Source organism: Capricornis sumatraensis, chromosome 22, assembly GCF_032405125.1.
Source record: "Capricornis sumatraensis isolate serow.1 chromosome 22, serow.2, whole genome shotgun sequence".
Classification (NCBI taxonomy): Eukaryota; Metazoa; Chordata; class Mammalia; order Artiodactyla; family Bovidae; genus Capricornis; species Capricornis sumatraensis.
This window is the reverse complement of record NC_091090.1, coordinates 32,653,197-32,673,178: the sequence shown is the minus strand read 5'-3', so window position 1 is coordinate 32,673,178 and position 19,982 is coordinate 32,653,197. Positions and strand designations below refer to the sequence as shown.

General features: G+C 46.1%; 2 protein-coding genes across 2 annotated transcripts; one reads left to right on the top strand and one right to left on the bottom strand.

Annotated features, from left to right (window-relative positions):
- Positions 1-7,318: 7,318 nt before the first annotated feature.
- On the top strand, positions 7,319-11,652 carry LOC138097957 (putative olfactory receptor 2I1). The gene is given in 2 exon segments (XM_068994175.1): positions 7,319-7,412; positions 10,655-11,652. Coding segments are annotated over 2 exon segments (1,092 nt in total).
- A 1,268-nt stretch (positions 11,653-12,920) lies between these two features.
- On the bottom strand, positions 12,921-15,184 carry LOC138069602 (ubiquitin D-like). The gene is made up of 2 exons (XM_068960944.1): positions 15,072-15,184; positions 12,921-13,823 (listed from the first exon to the last, which is right to left on the bottom strand). Exons 1-2 carry the CDS (start codon positions 15,084-15,086, stop codon positions 13,353-13,355), a joined length of 486 nt encoding a protein of 161 aa, XP_068817045.1. The 5' UTR covers positions 15,087-15,184; the 3' UTR covers positions 12,921-13,352.
- Between the last annotated feature and the right edge of the window lie 4,798 nt (positions 15,185-19,982).

The window sequence follows — 19,982 nt, the reverse complement described above, 5'->3', positions numbered from 1 at the left end:
TAATGCAACACTTAGGCAGGAAGCTGCCCCAGTAAAGCAGAGTACAGTTCTAAAGAAAACAACACAATCCCGTAACACCAAAATTCAGAACTCTGAAAACCGAAGATTTGGGTGAGGGAGGAGGAGCAAGTGCACCATGGGGTGGTACAAATGAGGATACGGGCTGCAGGGCTCAGGTCATTTAGCAGGTGAAATTATTTCAGGGGACCTCTTCAAAAGGGGGCCACCTGTTCCTCCCTCTTTATCTTCTACCATGAGACAGACCAGGGGCTCCAACAAGTGAGAGTAAAAACCTTAGAAAATAAGATGATGTAAGTTAGATGAGAAAATTCTACAGACAGATTTAACCTGAGCACATACCACCTGCCCCATACCTTCTGCTCCAGGATCATTCCCTGAGGACCCAGGGATTAGCTGTGTGATGCTCTCTAGGATTTCTTATACTTCTGGGATAGGGGCAGGGAAGAAACTGAAGAGGCAGGAAGGACTGAGGCCTGCTTAGAAACCCTACTTAGTAACAACCAACCCCAGAGATTTGCCTGAAGGCCACTCAGTTCAGTTTAGTTAGTCATGTCCGACTCTTTGCAACCCCATGGACTGCAGCACGCCAGTCTTCCCTGTCCATCACCAACTCCCAGAGCCTACTCAAACTCATGTCCATCAAGTCAGTGATGCCATCCAACCATCTCATCCTCTGTCATTCCATTTTCCTCCCGCCTTCAATCTTTCCCAGCATCAGGGTCTTTTCCAATGAGTCAGTTCTTCACAACAGGTGGCCAAAGTATTGGAGTTTCAGCTTCAGCATCAGGCCTTCCAATGAATATTTAGTACTGATTTCCTTTAGGATGGACTAGTTGGATCCCCTTCAGTCTAAGAGACTTTCAAGAATCTTCTCCAACACCACAGTTCAAAAGCATCAATTCTTCAGCGCTCAGCTTTCTTTATAGTTCAACTCTCACATCCATACATGACTACTGGAAAAACTATAGCTTTGACTAGATGGACCTTTGTTGGCAAAGTAATGTCTCTGCTTTTAAATATGCTGTCTAGGTTGGTCATAGCTTTTCTTCTAAGGAGCAAGTGTCTTTTAATTTCATGGGTGCAGTCATCATCTGCAGTGATTTTTGAGCCCCCAAAAAGCAAACTCTCTCATTGTTTCCATTGTTTTCTCATCGATCTGCCATGAAGTTGAAGGAGGAAACAGAACAGGCTCTATCTTGAAAACAGGACTCCATCTTGGGCTGGACTGTGGACTTTGAGCTATATACTCAGTATCTATGGAAACAGCATACCAACCAGAAAATCAGGCCCCCAGAAGGAAGAGCCCCAGAGCTCTCCGTAGCCTAAAAGAATACCTTAATTATCTGGGTAACCGAATAGAACCATACATTCTATTATGCTTATTGGGGTATGACCACAGGCCTATTGAGAGTTGTCCAGTGTTAGCTACCTAGCCTTAAAGCATATGAATCACGGGTTAACTTTGATTGTATCTTTCTTTTTCCTTTGTTCAGACTCAGTTCAGTTCAGTCCAGTTCACTCGCTCAATCGTGTCCGACTCTTTGAGACCCCATGAATCACAGCACACCAGGCCTCCCTGTCCATCACCATCTCCCGGAGTTCACTCACACTCACGTCCATCGAGTCCATGATGCCATCCAGCCATCTCATCCTCAGTCGTCCCCTTCTCCTCCTGCCCCCAATCTCTCCCAGGATCAGAGTCTTTTCCAATGAGTCAACTCTTCGCATGAGGTGGCCAAAGTACTGGAGCTTCAGCTTTAGCATCATTCCCTCCAAAGAAATCGCAGGGCTGATCTCCTTCAGAATGGACTGGTTGGATCTCCTTGCAGTCCAAGGGACCCTCAAGAGTCTTCTCCAACACCACAGTTCAAACGCATCAATTCTTTGGCGCTCAGCCTTCTTCACAGTCCAACTCTCACATCCATACATGACCACAGGAAAAACCATAGCCTTGATTAGACGGACCTTAGTCAGCAAAGTAATGTCTCTGCTTTTAAATATACTATCTAGATTGGTCATAACTTTTCTTCCAAGGAGTAAGCGTCTTTTAATTTCATGGCTGCAGTCACCATCTGCAGTGATTTTGGAGCCCCCAGAAATAAAGTCTGACACTGTTTCCCCATCTATTTCCCATGAAGTGATGGGACCAGATGCCATGATCTTCGTTTTCTGAATGTTGAGCTTTAAGCCAACTTTTTCACTCTCCTGTTTGACTTTCATCAAGAGGCTTTTTAGTTCCTCTGCACTTTCTGCCATAAGGGTGGTGTCATCTGCATATCTGAGGTTATTGATATTTCTCCCGGCAATCTGGATTCCAGCTTGTGCTTCTTCCAGTCTAGCGTTTCTCATGATGTACTCTGCATATAAGTTAAATAAGCAGGGTGACAATATACAGCCTTGACGTACTCCTTTTCCTATTTGGAACCAGTCTGTTGTTCCATGTCCAGTTCTAACTGTTGCTTCCGGACCTGCATACAGATTTCTTAAGAGGCAGGTTAGGTGGTCTGGTATTCCCATCTCTTTCAGAATTTTCCAGTTTATTGTTCAGACTAGTTTCAGGGCATTTGGGGAGAAGGGTTTGTGCATGTACACTTAGGGTATATAAGGTTTTCACAAAAACTGTCTGGTGTCCTTGGCTGAGAGGCGACTCTGCCTTGGGCTCGCCGGTGTAATAAACTGCACTCCACTATCTGCATTGTCCTTCTGAGTGAGTTTGTTTCCCGGAACGCGTAGCTACAACAAAGTGATGGGATCTGATGCCATGATTTTAGTTTTCTGAATGTTGAGTTTTAAGCCAACATTTTCACTTTCTTCTTTCACTTTCCTCAAGAGGCTCTTTAGTTCTTCTTCACTCTGAGAAAAGGCAAAAACCCTAGTTGGTGTTGTTCAGTAGTTCAGACGTGTCTGACTCCTTGCGACCCCATCACTGCAGCACGCCAGGCTTCCTTGTCCTTCACCATCTCCCAGAGCTTGCTCAAACTCATGTCTGTTGAGTCGGTGCTGCCATCCAACCATCACATCTTATATCATCCCTTCTCCTCCTGCCTTCAATCTTTCCCCAGCATCAGGGTCTTTCCCAGTATGTCGATTGTTCGCATCAGGTGGCCAAAGGCTTGTAGCTTCTGGACGTGATGAGGTTGGTTTTGGGACTAAAGCTCCTGCCGCCCCCACCTCGCACCCCCGCACCCCGGTCGGTCGCGCAGCCTTAGGGCTTCTCGCGCATATGGACCCTGCGATGCGCGACCATCTGCTGAAGCCCTGGTCGTAGCCATCCCCAGCCACAGATGCGGGGCGAGGTGCGAGCCATCCCGCCACTTGTCTTGCCGGGCTTCCCGCCGGTGGGGACCCGCCTGTGCGGAGTGAGGTTTGCGCGGTGGCTGAAACAGTTGGTACAGTCCGCGCACTTGTGGGGCCTCTTGCACCGTGGATGCGCCGGTGCCGGTCTTAGCCAAGGTGGAAACACTTGTCGAAACTCACTGCCGCGGTAGGGCTGCTGTCCCTTGTGGATTCGCGGGTGCGCCAGCATGATGAGACGCGGCCACAGCTGCGGGTGTACTGCGGACAGGGCAGCTCAGCGGCGTGCGTGCACTGCTGGTGTCCCGTGTCCTCAGCAACTCTAGAGATTTGAGGCCAAAGCGCTCCGTGGACGGCGCGCAGCAGAAAAAAGCCTCCCCGTGGTGCCTGCAGCAGTGGCACGTCGGATCTGAGCTCCAGCTCAGGCTCTGATTGAGCTGTGGACCCTGGAAAAGCTTCTCGCCCCTGGGGCTGCGCTCTTGGCAGTTCCGTTTGAAAGGGTGGCTGACGCCCTTCCCCCGCCGCGGGCACAGGTAAGGCTTGCCCGGGTCTGGAGCAGAAAAGGGTCGTCAAGGAGAGTCGATGGCAGTGCAAAGGGTCAGTTTCTTGCCCTCGAGGGCACCAGTAGAAAACCTTGTCAGAAGGCTCCTCGGAGACCTCATCCCCACTGGGCAGGGCTGGGGGAACAGTCCCTGCCTCACAGATCTCCTGGGCCGGGAAGGGATTTCATGATGTCCCCTGTAGGGGAAAGCAGAAGCCAGGGTTCGAGATGGGTGGAAATGAAATGCAGGGCAAATTGGCAGATTCGTGTACTGAGGCTAATATTGACCCATGGAGCAAATCACTCAGGATCTCTAAGCCTTCTTCCTCATTGTAAAATGGGGGAAATAAGACATACTTAACAGGTCTGTATGATTATAAAGCTGTTTTATAAATATGTGCTGAATGAAGCACTTGGAAAGGGGAAGGTGTACAGGGTTACTTCAGACTCCATGGTCTGGATCCTCGCAAGAAACTCAGACCTTTCAAAAAGAAAGCAAATAAAATGTTGTTTCTACTTGGTCTTAGTAGATTTAATTTTCTGATTCTACTTACCTTATCATTATTTAGGGGTTAGGAAGGTTAAGGTGGAGGGGAACTTTTAAAATATCAGAGTGAGACAAGCACTCAGCAAATACTCTGACCACCACCATTAACAAAAACTATAGATTTACCAAAAATGATAATGGGAGGGCTCTAGAAATTGACCAAATGCATCTGTCAACTTAAAAACTATTCACAACCTAAAACTTGAGCTTTGTTTTACTGAGTGGGAATTTTTAGGACTTCAAGCCCAGGAGAGAGCATCTCAAGTGACCCTGAGTCCAGCATCATAAGTCCAAACATAACTCCAGCATCAAGGAGTCAATAGGGCATCTGAGCAGAAAAATGGGCTTATCTGGTCTAATTCCATCATTTGGAAGATGAGAAAACAAAGGCATAGAGAGACTTAAACGCGTCCATGGTCACAAAGCTACCTAGTGCAGAACCAGAATCCTAGGTCTCCTTTGGCCCAACCAAGTTCTCTGGCCATTGTGATCTTGCCTCTGCATACATGCTGAATGAACAAATGAATGAATCCCTCCCACTTGGTTTCATCATAAGACAAGTCAGAGCTTTGAGTTCAGAGAAAATTGAAACAGTCAGGCTTGTGAGATGGAGTAAAAGGAAAGAGACGGCTGAGTACTAGCCCAAAGAGCAAAAAGGAAAAGGAACACAAAGTCGCCACAAAAGTAGGAAAGAGGAAGAAGTAGAAGAAAAGACAAGGGGGAAGTCAAGAGGCCACATTCTCCCCTGAACCCCAGTTGCAAAGTGCATGGACGTCACTGTTATTCTGTGGAGGATGAAGATGGGGAAAGTTAAGCTGGGGAGGCCATTAGAGATCCCATTCTTGAGAGTATCACCCCCTACTCCATTCTGCCTCCCTGAACCTGACACCTAGGAGCTATCACCCCTATTCACATCTGCTCTATTCTCGGATCCTGCCCCTGCCCACAACAACCCCTGGCCCTCCTCTTTACCTCGCACTTCCCTTTCCCTCAGGCTTCCTCTTCCCCGCCTCTCTCCCCAGACTTTCCCATAACTTTCCCATCCCCAGAGGACCCACCCTCTAAAGTGCGCCACACCCCTAGGAGTCAGTTCCGGAAGTGGCCTACTCCAATCACTCTGCAGAACTGAAGTGGGAGGTGACAAGGATGGGAAAAGGAGGGGTGCAGGCAGGGTGACCCGCTGGTGGAGAAAGAGAAGGACCACCACAAAAGCCCAGAGGAAAACTCACTAGCTCACAGGGAAATTGGTGTCTGGGCTCCCTGGGCTAGCCTCTTTTAGGAGCCAAGGAGCAGCGCGCTCACCCATGGATCTCACCTTCCCAGCCTGCACTCCCGGATCCCCCTGCTTCACCTCCTCCCCAGGCTCTCTGGGATTCACAGATCAGGGTCCCAGGGAGGGACTGGAGAGCCTGGCAGGAGAGGATCTCCCTTGGGGGCCAGGAAAGAGATGTAGGAAGCAGGAGTGGATGAGGAATAGAGACAAAGGCTTCAGCTCCGTCCAGAAAACACGAGTGGGTGCTCACTCTGTTTGCTGGCAGCCTCTCTGTCTCTCTAGGGTATGTGCTGTCACTGTAAGGGTCAACTAAGGAAGAGGCGAGGAAAGTGCCTCAGGTGCCATGGGGCTGAGAAACAGGAGCACTGGGTCCTCCAGAGATGCTGGACCAGGGATTGAACCCAAGTCCCCTGAATTGGCAGGCAGATTCTGACCCACTGGACCACCAGAGAAGCCCTATAAGGAAATGAAAAGCAGAAAGTGAAAAAAGATTCTTTGTTTTTGCAAATTCTAAAGGCTGTGGGAAATAAGAAGAGGCTTGGAAAGACTTCCTGGGGGAGGTGACGCTTGTTTTGAAGCTGGAGGGGTGGGGAGGAATGAGGTTGGTGCAAGGGGACAAGGAGGGCATTCCTTCAAGTGAATATACAGAGGTGGGGATGCACAAACAGTCACCCAGCCCCACCAGGGCAGCAAGTTTATGTGAGAAAAAGCAGAACACATGTCGGGCCTGGAAACTTGAGGCTGGATTCTCAGAAGCCTTGAATGCCAGACCTCAGACTACTCGCTCTATCTGGGGAGAGGAGGCACTGGAGAAAGTCACATACTTCTCCAACCTTCCAACACTCTTACTGAGGCAGAAATCATTTACGTTAATTTCAAGATGAATACAAGGACTCTAAAAGATCCTGATAGACATGGAAAGAAGATCAAAGGGACCATGGTGAAGGTTTCTGTGTTCAAATGTCTTCACTAGGCCCCCGAAAGAGGCAGCTCGCAGAATGGGAGGAAATATTTGTAAACCATATTATCTGATAAGGGGTTAATATTCCAAACAAAAACATATACAACTCACTAGCAAAATAAATTCAATTAAATAATTGTCAAAGGACTTGAACAGATATTTTTCAGGAAGAAAAAAATCTAATTAAAAAGTGGACAAAGGATCTAAATAGAGTGTTTTTTTCAAAGTCATAAAAAAGGGCTGCCAGGAACATGAAAAGGTGCTTGACATCACTAGCCATCAGGGAAATGCAACTCAGAACCACAATGAGAGGGGACTGGACTTCCCTGGTGGTCCAGTGATTAAGAATCTGCCTTTCAATGCAGGAAACACGGGTTCAATCCCTGGCCTGTGAACTAAGATCCCACATGCCTCAGAGAAACTAACCTTGAGTGACACAAATAGAGACCCAGCACACCACAACTAAGACCCACCCCGCCCCACCCCCGCAAAAAAAGCACAATGAGATATCACCTTACACTTATTACAAAGCTATCATCAAAAAGACGAGAGAGATAAGAAGGGTCGGTGAGGATGTGGGGAAGAGAACCCTGGTGTGCTGTTGGTGGGGATGTAAAGTGGTACATACAGATGTGTGTGTTTCAAAGGAAAGCAAAGTGGGTGAGGTGGGAAATAACAGCAATGAGGAGTGTCGGGGGTAAAGCTGATGAAGTGAGAGCCGAAGCTGCGTTCAAAACTGAGGATGACCTCATCGAATCTATAACATCTCCCACAGGTCAGGGTTGCTACCTACGTTTTACAGATGGTGACACCAAGTATCACTGAGGTTGAACAGCTGGCTGAAGGTCACCCAACAGAGAATGAAATCCTAAACCAGTTAAAAATTAACAGTAGCAACAATGTGAGAAGGAGTCATGCTGCCTCTGGCTTCCACACACTGCCAGGGACACTCTACCCAAAGGGACCGTTCCCTCTAGTATTTTCCCTTGCCTACCCTGGGAGAGCTCTCTCTCTGGACACCTCCATACAAAGGACTAATTATGGGAGAGGGTCATAGAGTCCCCAGAGCTCCACCCTCTCTCTACATAACAGGAATTGGTTAATTCCCCGGCTCCTTCCTCATTCTCTACAACTGCTCTGCCCTTAAGAATCAGTAAGGACATTTCTTTTCTATTTTTTAAAAACTATTTTTATGCTTATGTTTGTTTGTTTTAAATACATAAAGAGTCAAATCTAATAAAATGGAATATGAACTTTTTCTATTTAAAAAAAAACATTTTTATGCTTTTTTTTATTTAAACACATAAATTGGGATGCAGACTTTTTTCTATTTTTTTAAAAAACATTTTTATGCTTCTTTTTTTTGTTTTGAACACATAAGAATCAAATCTAATAAAATGAGATGTGGGCATTTTTTCATTTTTTAAAAAACATTTTTAAGGAAAGACATCTTTGCTGCCACCACCAATACTGATTCGCCATCACCACAAGGGTCAGGTCTTCACCTTGTCTACACCTCATTACAGGGTTCTCCGGGAACCCGCATCACCACCTCTACCTGGATCTCAGTGTATCCCAGGACTTAGGGGGCTTCTTGCCCCAGGACATTCTATTCATTCCCCTGCTGACCAGCAAGAAGCACCCACCTTGAGTCTTCTTCCCTAAGGTAACTGCTGTGATCTCAGGCACCCATTCCAGAGATAACAGTCGTGTGACTTGGCCTTTCTTTCATCCCTCCAAAGGTCACTTCAAACCCAGAGAATCCAGAGCAGGAGCAAGAGACCAGCCTCTCAGAAGGCCTAAACATCAGTGCCAAAGAATAAGACATGAAGGTAGGCTTATTACCACATCCCACTTTTTAAAAATGGTCTAATGAATGAAGGGTGCATTCTAGAACACCAAATGATGTGTGAGGACACATTAGAATATTTTTTACAACATATTTGTGTTCTGGATGCTTGAGGAGGATTATGGGGTGTTTGTGTGTGTGTACAAACATGTCTGAGCTACTTGTTTGGGAATGTGTGTGTACCTGCAGTAAAGATGTCTGTGCAATTTTACCACTGTGTGCCTGTTTTCAGAGTTTGGTGGGTTTCCAGAAGAGTGTCTTAAGGCTTGCCTGGCTGAACTGTTGTGTATCTATGTAGCCACAGAATTAGAAAATTTGACTTTTTATAACTCAACGTCCCTAACACCATTGAACCATAAGCCTAAATGTCAGCTTTCATACTTTTTTCATCTTTGATATGACTATAATATTATCCAGAAATAATAGTAAATCTTTGTAAGGAATTTTATCCATCACAGTCCTTAGTATATTAGAGCCTGGTTCATTTTAAAAAGCAAGGATCCCTGAATTAATCAGATTTGGGTTGAAATCCTGAGAGGCATTTACAAACTATGGGACTTTGAGCAAGTTATTTAACCTCAGTTGCCCTCCTCTCTTATTACAAAAAATAAGAATATTATCTAACTTTTCACATAAGGTCAGAGTGAATATATGAAAAGGGATATAAATTCACACACCAGTTTTGTCCTTACCTAGTGTAGGAACCCTCTAGAAGCCTATTTCCTGATATGAAATAGAGTTTAATAGTTAACATTTATTCACCATCTACGACATTGTCAGAAACTGATGAAAGAGCTTGACATGTTTGACCTACTTAACCAATTCTGCTTTCACGTGAGGAAACTGAAGCACAGAGAGGTTAAACAACATTGGCCAAGGTTGCTCGAGTAAGAAATGAGAGAAGCAAGAATGGAACAAGGGCAGTCTGACTTCCAAATCCTTGTGTTTTTTTTAAATTATATTTATTTATTTATTTATCAATGTTTGGCTGTGCCAGGTCTCGGTTGCAGCATAAAATATCTTCATTGTGGCATGCAGGACTCTTTTGTTGTGTCGTGTGAACTGTTAGTTGTGACATGTGGGATCTGGTTCCCTGACAAGAGATTGAACAAAGGGTCTCTGCATTGAGAGTGCCAAGTCTTAGCCCCTGGACCACCAGGGAAGTCCCCCAAAGCCTTATTGTTAATCAAAACATGAATACTTGTTCTGCTTAATGAAGATAAATGAGAGAACCATACAAATACAATGTTGTATTGGGGGAAGAAGGTTCTTTTCTGAACAATAAAAATTACAGGATTATAATTTAAGAACAGTGAATATGATTTTTAAAATAACTTATCCTTATAATGATACCTGTCAGGGACCATGCAGTAGGAAGATTTCTATGTGACTTTTATCCATCACATCAACCATGATGATTTCTGTACTGTTACAAATTTGATTTGGCATTACCTCAAGGGTTAAGACTTTTGCATCCACTTTTACTTTGCTTGAAAAATAGTTATTAAAGTGAAAAAAATATTTATTACAATGAGAGCCAGGAAGGTAGTACAGGAACCTCAGAGGTCATTTAGCTCATACTCAATGGTTCACACGTGAAAAAAATTGAGGTGGGAGGAAAAGAAGTGACGTCCCCATATCAAATCATTAGCCAAAGGGAGTTCTACTGGGTGAAACCCAGGTCTCCTGACTAGTGGTCTTTCTCTACCCAGATGACTCTGGATTTAAAGGCTAGTATATATGAGTCCATCTGTGTTCTTCACGCTCATCACAGTAGCTGGTAAGCAGGAGTGGCATGGACATTGGACACAGCCTAGAAGAGAGATTAACCACAAATTAAAATTTCTCCTTCTGGCAGGAAAGCCACTGAAAAAACATTGATTTTGGAAATCAAACAGTCCTGAGTACAGGACCACTCACTTATCTATGACCTTGGGATGCTTTACCTTACTGAGCCCAAGTCTGTTCATCTCTAAGAGGGAGATTCTATTTATTTGCTCATAGAATTTTCTGGTAAATATATAACTAGAGTATACTAATATACGGCTGCCTTCCTAAACTAAGGGTTCAGATCTGTAAATGAGCTCCAGTGGACACCTAAGCAAGTGTGTGCTGCCATCTGTTCCCCCTCCCCGCTCCCAGGGTCCGGGTTTTCCTTTGCTTGTAAGGGACACATCGCCCTGTGTGTCGTCCTTCCAAACCTGTGAGTTTCCCTCTTTAGGGCAACCACAGCACAGAGGAGCGCTTCCTCCTGCTGGGCTTCTCTGACTGGCCCTCCCTGCAGCCTGTCCTCTTCGTCCTCGTCCTCCTCTGCTACCTCCTGACTCTGACGGGCAACTCGGCGCTGGTGCTGCTGGCGGTGCGCGAGCCGCGACTACACACGCCCATGTACTACTTCCTCTGCCACCTGGCCCTGGTGGATGCGGGCTTCACCACGAGCGTGGTGCCACCCCTGCTGGCCAACCTGCGCGCCCGGGAGTGGAGGCTGGAGCGCGGCGGCTGCCTGGCGCAGCTGTGCGCGTCGCTGGCGCTGGGCTCGGCCGAGTGCGTCCTCCTGGCGGTGATGGCTCTGGATCGCGCAGCCGCCGTGTGTCGTCCGCTGCGCTACGCCGGCCTCGCCTCCCCGCGCCTCTGCCACGCTCTGGCCGGCGCCGCCTGGCTCGGTGGCCTCACCAACTCGGCCGCGCAAACCGCGCTCCTGGCCGCTCGGCCGCTGTGCGCGCCGGGTCGGGTAGACCACTTCATCTGCGAGCTGCCCGCGCTGCTCCAGCTGGCCTGCGACGGCGGCGGCCAGGACTCCACCGAGCGCCAGATGTTTGCTGCCCGCGTGTTCATCCTGCTGGTGCCGTCCGCCGTCATCCTGGCCTCTTATGGCGGCGTGGCCCGTGCTATATGGGCCATGAGGACCAGAGGCAGCCGCAGGAAAGCGATGAGCACCTGTGGGTCTCACCTGACAGCCGTCTGCCTGTTCTATGGCTCAGCCATCTACACCTACCTGCAGCCCACGCACAGCTACAACCAACGGCGGGGCAAGTTCATTTCTCTTTTCTACACTGTAGTCACACCCGCCCTCAACCCACTCATCTACACCCTCAGGAATAAGGAAGTGAAAGGGGCAGCGAGGAGGCTCCTGGGGGGTGTGGGGAGAGGGCAAGATGCTCAGTGAGTCAATAGGGGAGGGAAGGAGGAGAGTGTTACCCCAGGGCCCAAGGATGGGAATGCCCAGTGGAAAGGGTTTAGCCTTCAGGCTGTTCATTTCTCTACAAGAATCCATCAGATTTGTCCTTAAGAAGCCCATGGTTAATGGGGAGGTCCCTTCCTCCCATCAGGAAAGGTTCTTGTGCTGTAGGGAAAACCCCCCATGTCCTTTAACTGTGCAGGTTTAGTAAGGGGAAAATGGCCCTTGGGCTTTCTCCTAAACTGATGAAAATAAGAAAGTGAGATTTGGGGAGGACCTTTCCCATCTTCAGGCTTACCATATCCCCAAGCCAAGAGTGCGTATGCTGGCAAGAGATGTATGAAGATCCCAGTCTAGTGGAAGAGGCCATGGAAGACCCCATGGTGTCTGTCATCAGACATATCCCTAAGTGACAATCAAATCATAGACTCAGCCCTGCGGGAGATTCCATCCAAAAAAAAGAAGACATGGTCTCTCATTGCAGGGAATCAGTGCAAACAAATGCCCTCCTACCCAGTTCAATAGTGCCCACTCCAGAGAACTTCACCCATAATTATAGTGAGCAACACCTTGTAAGTGCGGTCTGTGCTAAGTGGTGTTAAGTTCAGAAAGGCTTCTGCAGGAAGTGGTTCTTGAGACAGTTATAAACAAGAGAAGAGACTAGTGCGGAAGACGATCGACATGTTTCAGGCTCCGAGAAAAACATATAGGTGATTGGAAAGGAGACCTAAGGTGGTGAGACATAGGAGTAAAGGAAGGGAGAGAGATGGAGGAAGCAGAGAGGGGAACACTCCACTAGCCAGACTGTGGGCAGTGTTGGGGTCAACCCAGAGACCAATCCTCAGCCCCCGTCCAACCCAGAGAAGACCTGCTAGAGCCTAAGGCAGTCAGGACTGAGACTGCTCCACAATCACTCAATTTTCTGAATATTTGTTCCCACCTAAAGTACATCTGCTCCCAAGGAGCCCCCACTAGAGGCATACTCTAGATCCCCACCGTGAATATTTTGCCATGACCACCATCATCCCCAGAAATAAGAATGGTTTAATAAGAATGTGAGAAACAGAGTAGGAGGGGGCATGCTGCCAAGTTTCACTTCATAACAAATAGCTTTAAATAAGACGAAGGGAAGTCATTTGATTGAATTTCTAAATTATTTATTAATAAGATTGGAATCATCACAGTAAATAGTTCACGTCACAATAAAGCATTTGGCTATTCTCTATAAGTAGAAAGTAAATGTAGCTCAACAATTTTTGAGTGATATGATAGAAGAAGCACTGTGCTAAAAATAGATGCAAACAGTAATTAGAAGAACATGGATCACAACCTAAAATGTACGCTTGTTGGTTGGGAAAGGAAATAGGAGTTTTCCTATGAGTCAGAGCCAAGTCAGGATTAAACTGCAAGCTGGCTTTGAAGTTACCTCTAATAGGTGTTCAAATTCCAATATATTCTAACATATCCACATATAATGTATTATATGCAATTTTGCAATTATTCAATCATGTGAGAATGAAAGAATCAATGAATTAGAAATGTTCTACAACATTCTTCACCAGCCCAACCTAAATCTTCTATTATCTTTCACATTAATTTTGGGAGATTTTCAGAGGGTGTGGTTAGTGAGTAAGAAGTAAACGGAAATGAGCTCTTTCTTTTCTGCTATCACTCCATCTGCAGGGTCATCACCCACCAGTGCAGGGGTACGTCATGAAGAGTAAATGGGTCTTTTTGATGCCATAATCTCCCATGATCTTTCCATCTTCCAGTTTCTTTCCGTTGCAGATCACAATCTGCTTCTTAGGGGGTATAGCGGTCTTCATCTTGATCATCTCCTTCACCTGGGTCACTGGGGTGGACCTTCGCACCTGGAGCTCGTGCCTCTGCCCCTCATCACCAGGCTCCACCAAAACCAAGGGCAGCACCTCATCACTGGGCCTCACCACCTTCAGGGTGAGGTGGATGGTCGTCTCCTTGTCGATGCCATATGATGACAGAGTTCTCTGTGGCTTTAGGGTCTTCGAGCCCAGCTGGAGGACCTGATCTTGCACGGGAACCTTGGTCTTAGACCGGACATGTTCACTGATCTTATTTACTCTGTCTCCCGGATGTGCAGTGAAGGTCATTGGTTTCCATGCCTCAGAATGGACAGTCACCTGGACAAAAAAAGGCCAAGAGACAGTTGCCTAGAATGCCTGCCCTCTTCTACACCCTTTGTGCCCCCTCCTCCATTGCTCCCACCCTTCACTGCCAGTCTGGTGCTCCAGATCCTTTACAACAAGCTGTGCCCATCCCTTGTTTGAAACTTGTTTTCGAAATTTCCAGGTCGTAATGCAAGAAAACCAGTCTTATCCCTTTGTCCTCTAATCCACTGCAAAATGTTATTGATAATCCCCTATCTTATTTACCTGTCTCCTCTCCAGATAAATGTTGTCAAATGTCAAAAACTAAATACACTAGAAAGCATTCAAAGATGTACACCAGATTTGAAAAACAGCTCTCAAACAGAATTCCCAAGACTTGACAGCCTAATGGAATACTAACATGGCTATCCTCCATGACCATGACTTCTTCAGAAGGAAATTCTGTTTGCAACACATCTTTTCTGTACTGTTAGTTTCTTTCTTAATGCTTTAAATAATAACTCACACATTGTAGTGAAGCTATGTTCAATATCACCTGTTCATCTGTTTCCTGTGTTTTTATATCCACCTGTTGTAGAATATGATCCCTCCTTTAATTGGACCAGGGTCCTGTTCACAGAAAGTAGGGACTACATCTGAGTCTTATTTCAATAATATGAACACAGGGAATCTCACTCCTGTGCTATCACCTGAAAGTCTTTGAGAACCTCTTTCAGGCTTCATTCAAAATACCTTCCCAAACTAGATGCCACAGACATTTCTTCACTGAACTCTCACGCTTCTGTGCTAAGCATTAGCCTCATTCCAAGTTCTTTTTGTAGAGCATATAGTCTTACACAGGCATTAACAACTTAGAATAAATGAATTCTGCAGACCTCTCTTTTGGTAAAAGAAGAAAGCTTAAGAGCCCTGGAGGCCTAAACAGGATAAGAGAGAAAAAGATCAAGAAAATATTCCCATAGTTTCAAGTCTTGCCAGCCCTGCTGAGCACAAAGCCCACTCCTACTTCCTACCATGTACCCCTAAGTGTGACCAGTGTAAGGTCTCAGTGCAAGAGAACTCAGGAGCCAAGCGACCTGGTTCTCTTCATGGAAACTTTCCTCACATTCAGTAAGTAACAGTGCCTATCTCCTCCCCTTCCAGATGCCTTTCCAGCAACCCCCCCTTTACCTCCCAGCACTATGCCTCATCCATTTCCGATTCTCTCCCATGTCTCAGAGGTTCTCTCCCTTTCCCCACACTCATATCAAATCAACTCACATCGACAGTGGCCATGTCTGCAATCAGAGGAGCAGAATCAGGAGACAGAGCGAAGGACCTCGCCTCCAGTTTATATAAGCAGCTAAACTGGAAATCCCCTGCCTGGGTGCTGTGGTTTTCAAGTTTTTCCTCTACCCTTTGTTGTCAGACAGCCTCAAGTTACTTTCACTTTTGCTACTGGGGAGTCAGGAAACAAAAGTACATTATGACTAGGCGCTTGGCACCACAGTCAACCCATTTGTCCTCCCTGTTTCAAACATGGGATGGTCTTTCTCTGTTGAGAATTTTCCCCTGATTTACAACCCACTATTCCCAATCCTGACTTGTGACTTCCTAGCCTGCATCTCTGACCTTTACTAGCTTGAAGACCTTTAACACTTGTGGTCCTCCCCTTAGCTTTTAAGACCCCCGCCCCGACACCACTGCTGCCATTAGTCAGAGAACTTCCTGAAAACAGAGGTGTCCCGGAGAGGACAGTGAGAGTTGCCATGGGTGATGTGACCAGGAGCAGCCTGTTAACCCTAGCCTAGCAGAATGAAGCTAGGCTGTGAAGCTGACCTGGAGAAAACACAGAAATAACCCTGGACTGAGAAGACCCATGAGTTCCAGTCCCAGGGCTGACACTCAATTAACCTGGGCAAGTCTGTTCACCTCCCTGGATGTTGGCTTTTTGGTCTATACAATGAGATGATTGGAGAGAATTCCTAAGTGTCTTCCAGACTCAGAAAATTTTGTTTATAAATGTCCTTTACAAAGAACTTTAGATTCCTGGGTCTTGAGTTTTCTAACATTCTTCTCATGCTGTCTGAGAACCTGGAAACCAAATCCACTACTTGAGAACAATCTGAAGCCAGCAATCCAACACTGACTCCCACCTTCCACATGCAAAACCACATAGCCTTGTCGCACCACAGTGCCTCTCTTTTCTCACCTTTACCCCTGGACCCTCACTAGTGTGACCTCAGAAATACCTAAGGAGCTGTTGACCCCCTGGATTTTCACATTTGAATTAGGGACAAAAAGAGAGGGGACTTTCCTGGTGGTCCAGTGACTAGGACTCCAAGCTCCCAACCCAGGGGACCCGGCTTCAACCTGGTCAGGGAAATGTATCCCACATGCCTCCACTAAGAATTCCCATGCCGTCCCGCCTGCTGCAGCTATGACCTGGCACAGCCAAGTGAATGAATAATTTTTTTTAAAAAAGAGAGGGAGAACATAAACTGTGCATGCTCAGAGGATTTTCTTGATCACTCTTATCTCCTAACATTTCAAGTTAATCCCTGCTCTCTCTGAAAGTCTCAGGACATCGCCATAAAACCCTTTAAAAAAAAATAAAACATGTATTTAAAGTGTTCCAAATAATTTCAAGTCTGTAAAAAAAAAAAAAACCAAGTTAATTTCTTTACTGTGTTTTCAGTGAACATTTACTGTCCCTTCATTCATTGACAAATTTCACATGATCCCATTTTATTTCAGGAGTTTCCAGCCTAAAGAACTTGGCTTTGCAGAAGTGTCTACACAAGTAATGGGATCCAGGAACTCATTCCAATATTTCAACAAGCTTAACATAAATCATGTTCTTTTAACTGAAGCTCTTAATAGATAGTTAATAAAGTTGGTAAAACTAATTATTATTTAAATATACTTTGTGTGGTAGACAAATTTTTTTATAAACAGAATGAATATGAAGAGGGAAGAATGCAACTTGATGGAATAGACTGAAAGCCCTGACCTGCTCTTCTCCCTTCAGATATTTCTGCAGGTTCCAAGAGTCTCTCTGTTTAGAAAACATGATTGTGATGTTTGGCTTACCCCACAGTAGAAAAGGGCTACCCTGCACCCGCTGTCCAATAAGATTTGGGAGCTCTGAAACATCATCAGTGGCCAGGCAAAAAACGTCAGATCAGGTTGAAAGTGATAGAAAAAGTGAACCTCCTCTAGCAGGACAAGGATGGGTGTTGGGTCTGGAGAGAGAAAGAAAAAGCTGTACAAAGCAGACTTGAGGAAACAGCTTTCAGTTTTCACATTTTATTTGCACCCCTCAATTTCTTAGGTTTCCACATCATTATTGGAAAGAGAAGTGGAGAATAGATGGTTAAAGCTGCTTTAAATTAAATCATTCTTTTTTAATACCCTTTCTGCTTTACCTTTCTGGCCTGGGAATGTACATATTGGGACCTATACCACCTTGGTGCCAAGTTTTACATTCTCAGTGGGAGGAGGATCCCAGGAATATTTCCCAGGGGTGATAGTTGTCTGCTGACACCCTTCACATCTATATCCACAGCCCCACCCTGAGCTGCAGATCTGTAGATCTAGCCACTTCTTTCCATGTGTGGGGTCCTGAATTCCCTGTGTAATTTTGAACATGCCAGGCTCTCTGCCACCAGATCATTGAACATGGCTTTCCCTTTAACTCCACCCCCAACACCATGGATTTATAAGAATATACAACAGAAGCAGCGTCTCCTTCAGGAAGACCTCCCTGACTCTCTTCCATCCTATGCTGGGTTACATGCCCATTTTCTGTCCTCCTATACTCCTTCAGCAAACTTCCCAGAGCATGTTTCTCTAGAAATAATGTCATCAGTGTACTTGTCCTTCACCCTCAGTAAACAGTGAGACTCTTGAGGGCCATGGCTAAGTCTTAACTTGTATCTTCAACATTTCTCAGGCTGTCTGACACTCCATTCTTACTAAATATTTGCCAAATGTATGAGTAAATCAATAAATGAATAAGTAATTGAATCTTAATAGGAAAATAACACTTCAGTTAAGTAGAGTTCAGTTGCTCAATCGTGTCCGACTCTTTGCGACCCCATGAATCGCAGCACGCCAGGCCTCCCTGTCCATCACCAACTCCCAGAGTTCACTCAGACTCACGTCCATCGAGTCGGTGATGCCATCCAGCCATCTCATCCTCTGTCGTCCCCTTGTCCTCCTGCCCCCAATCCCTCCCAGCATCAGAGTCTCTTCCAATGAGTCAACTCTTCACATGAGGTGGCCAAAGTTCTGGAGTTTCAGCTTTAGCATCATTCCTTCCAAAGAACACCCAGGACTGATCTCCTTTAGAATTGACTGGTTGGATCTCCTTGCAGCCCAAGGGACTCTCAAGAGTCTTCTCCAACACCACAGTTCAAAACTTCGGTGCTCAGCTTTCTTCACAGTCCAACTCTCACATCCATACATGACCACTGGAAAAACCATAGCCTTGACTAGACGGACCTTTGTTGGCAAAGTAATGTCTCTGCTTCTTAATATGCTAACACTTAGTGAGTAGTGATTATGTTACAGGAACTGCACAAAGTTTTATTAAATGGTACTTCATTAAGTAATTTAGGATTCTGACAAGTATTAGTACCCTTATGGATAAACAGGATGCTAACTTATCCACAGTCATATTAGTGCTAGCTGGTAAGTAAGGGTTCCACAGGCTTCCCTAGTGGCTTAGCAGTAAACAATTCACCTGCCAATGAAGGAGAAATGGGTTTAATCCATGGATCCACAAGATCCCCTGGAGAAGGGAATGACAACCCACTCTAGTATTCAGGCCTGGGAAATCCCATGGACAGAGGAGCCTGGTGGGCTACAGTCCACAGGATCGCAAAGAGTTGAACACAATTGAGAGACTAAACAACAAGTAAGGGTTCAAATGCAAACCTCTATTTCTACAGTCCTCATCTTCTCACATTGTGCTTCAGTGGAAAGAAGGGTGGGGAGTATATGCCCTTGCATACCTTTTTATTATAGGTAATGTACGAGTTGATGGAATAAATAGATAAAGGAAAGCAGAGGATGCAAGGAGCCTTTGGATGCATGTGGCAGACCCTGCCTGGGCAGAGGTAAACAAAGAGCAGTGGCAAGTGCAGGACTCAGAGCCTGGAGAAAGATGGCACCGTGGGAGAGAACTGCTCTCCCAGGACTGTGAATAATAAAAGACAACACTGCGAGGCAATTCCACACAGCAGTAGAAAAACTGCCCACTGGAGCGGGGGATTTTACTGCCTTGAGTTACTCTAGGGCAAGCCACAGATTTTCGCAGGAAAAACTAGTTCACGTGATTCCCTCCCCAGACAGGATCTGGATTCCGAGAAACTCAGTCCTTTCAAGGAACAAGAATAACAAATCTGGACTCTGATCTCTCTTTACCCTCCTCCCTTCTTACGTGCAATTCCCTCCCAGCCTAAGTCCAGGGGAAGGGCTGTCCCAAACATCCCAATGTCCCTTGCTGTCTATAGATTCTTCTTGGGAACTGACTCCTTGCTTCTCACCACAGTGTCCATCTGACTTGTTTTTTTTTTTTCTCTGTCACAATACACTTTTTCAGAGGCAAAAAGATCTCTTTTCCTTTGCCCCTCTAACAAATTCAGAAAACTAGCCAAGTTCAAAGATCATGCTGTGGAAACTTTTGCAGGTTTTAAAACAAATGTCTTGGACATCCACAGCCTCCCAGCTTGGACAGCTGACCAGGTGGTCTAGGGCACATCACTGACCCTACTGGGACTCCCTGGAGCAGAAGCCTCTTTCCTATCTCTTTCAAAACGCTATGAAGCAGTTTGTAAAACTGCCTTGAGATCAGGAATATTGCTTCAGAAATTCCAGTCAGAAGGCTTCTCTGGTGGCTCAGTGATGAAGAATCTGCTGGCCAATGCAGGAGACACAGGTTTCATCCCTAGTCCAGGAAGATCCCACATGCCACGGGGCAGCTAAGCCCGTGCACCGCAACTATTGAACCTGGGCCCTAGAGCCCGGGAGCCACAGCTACTGGGCCTATATGCCAACTGCCAAAGCCTGCTGGCCCTATAGCCTGTGTTCTGCAACAAGAGAAGCCACTGCAATGAGAAGCCCGTGCACTGCAACTAGAGAGACGTCCCCACTCACAGAAACTAGAGATAAGTCCATGCAGCAAGG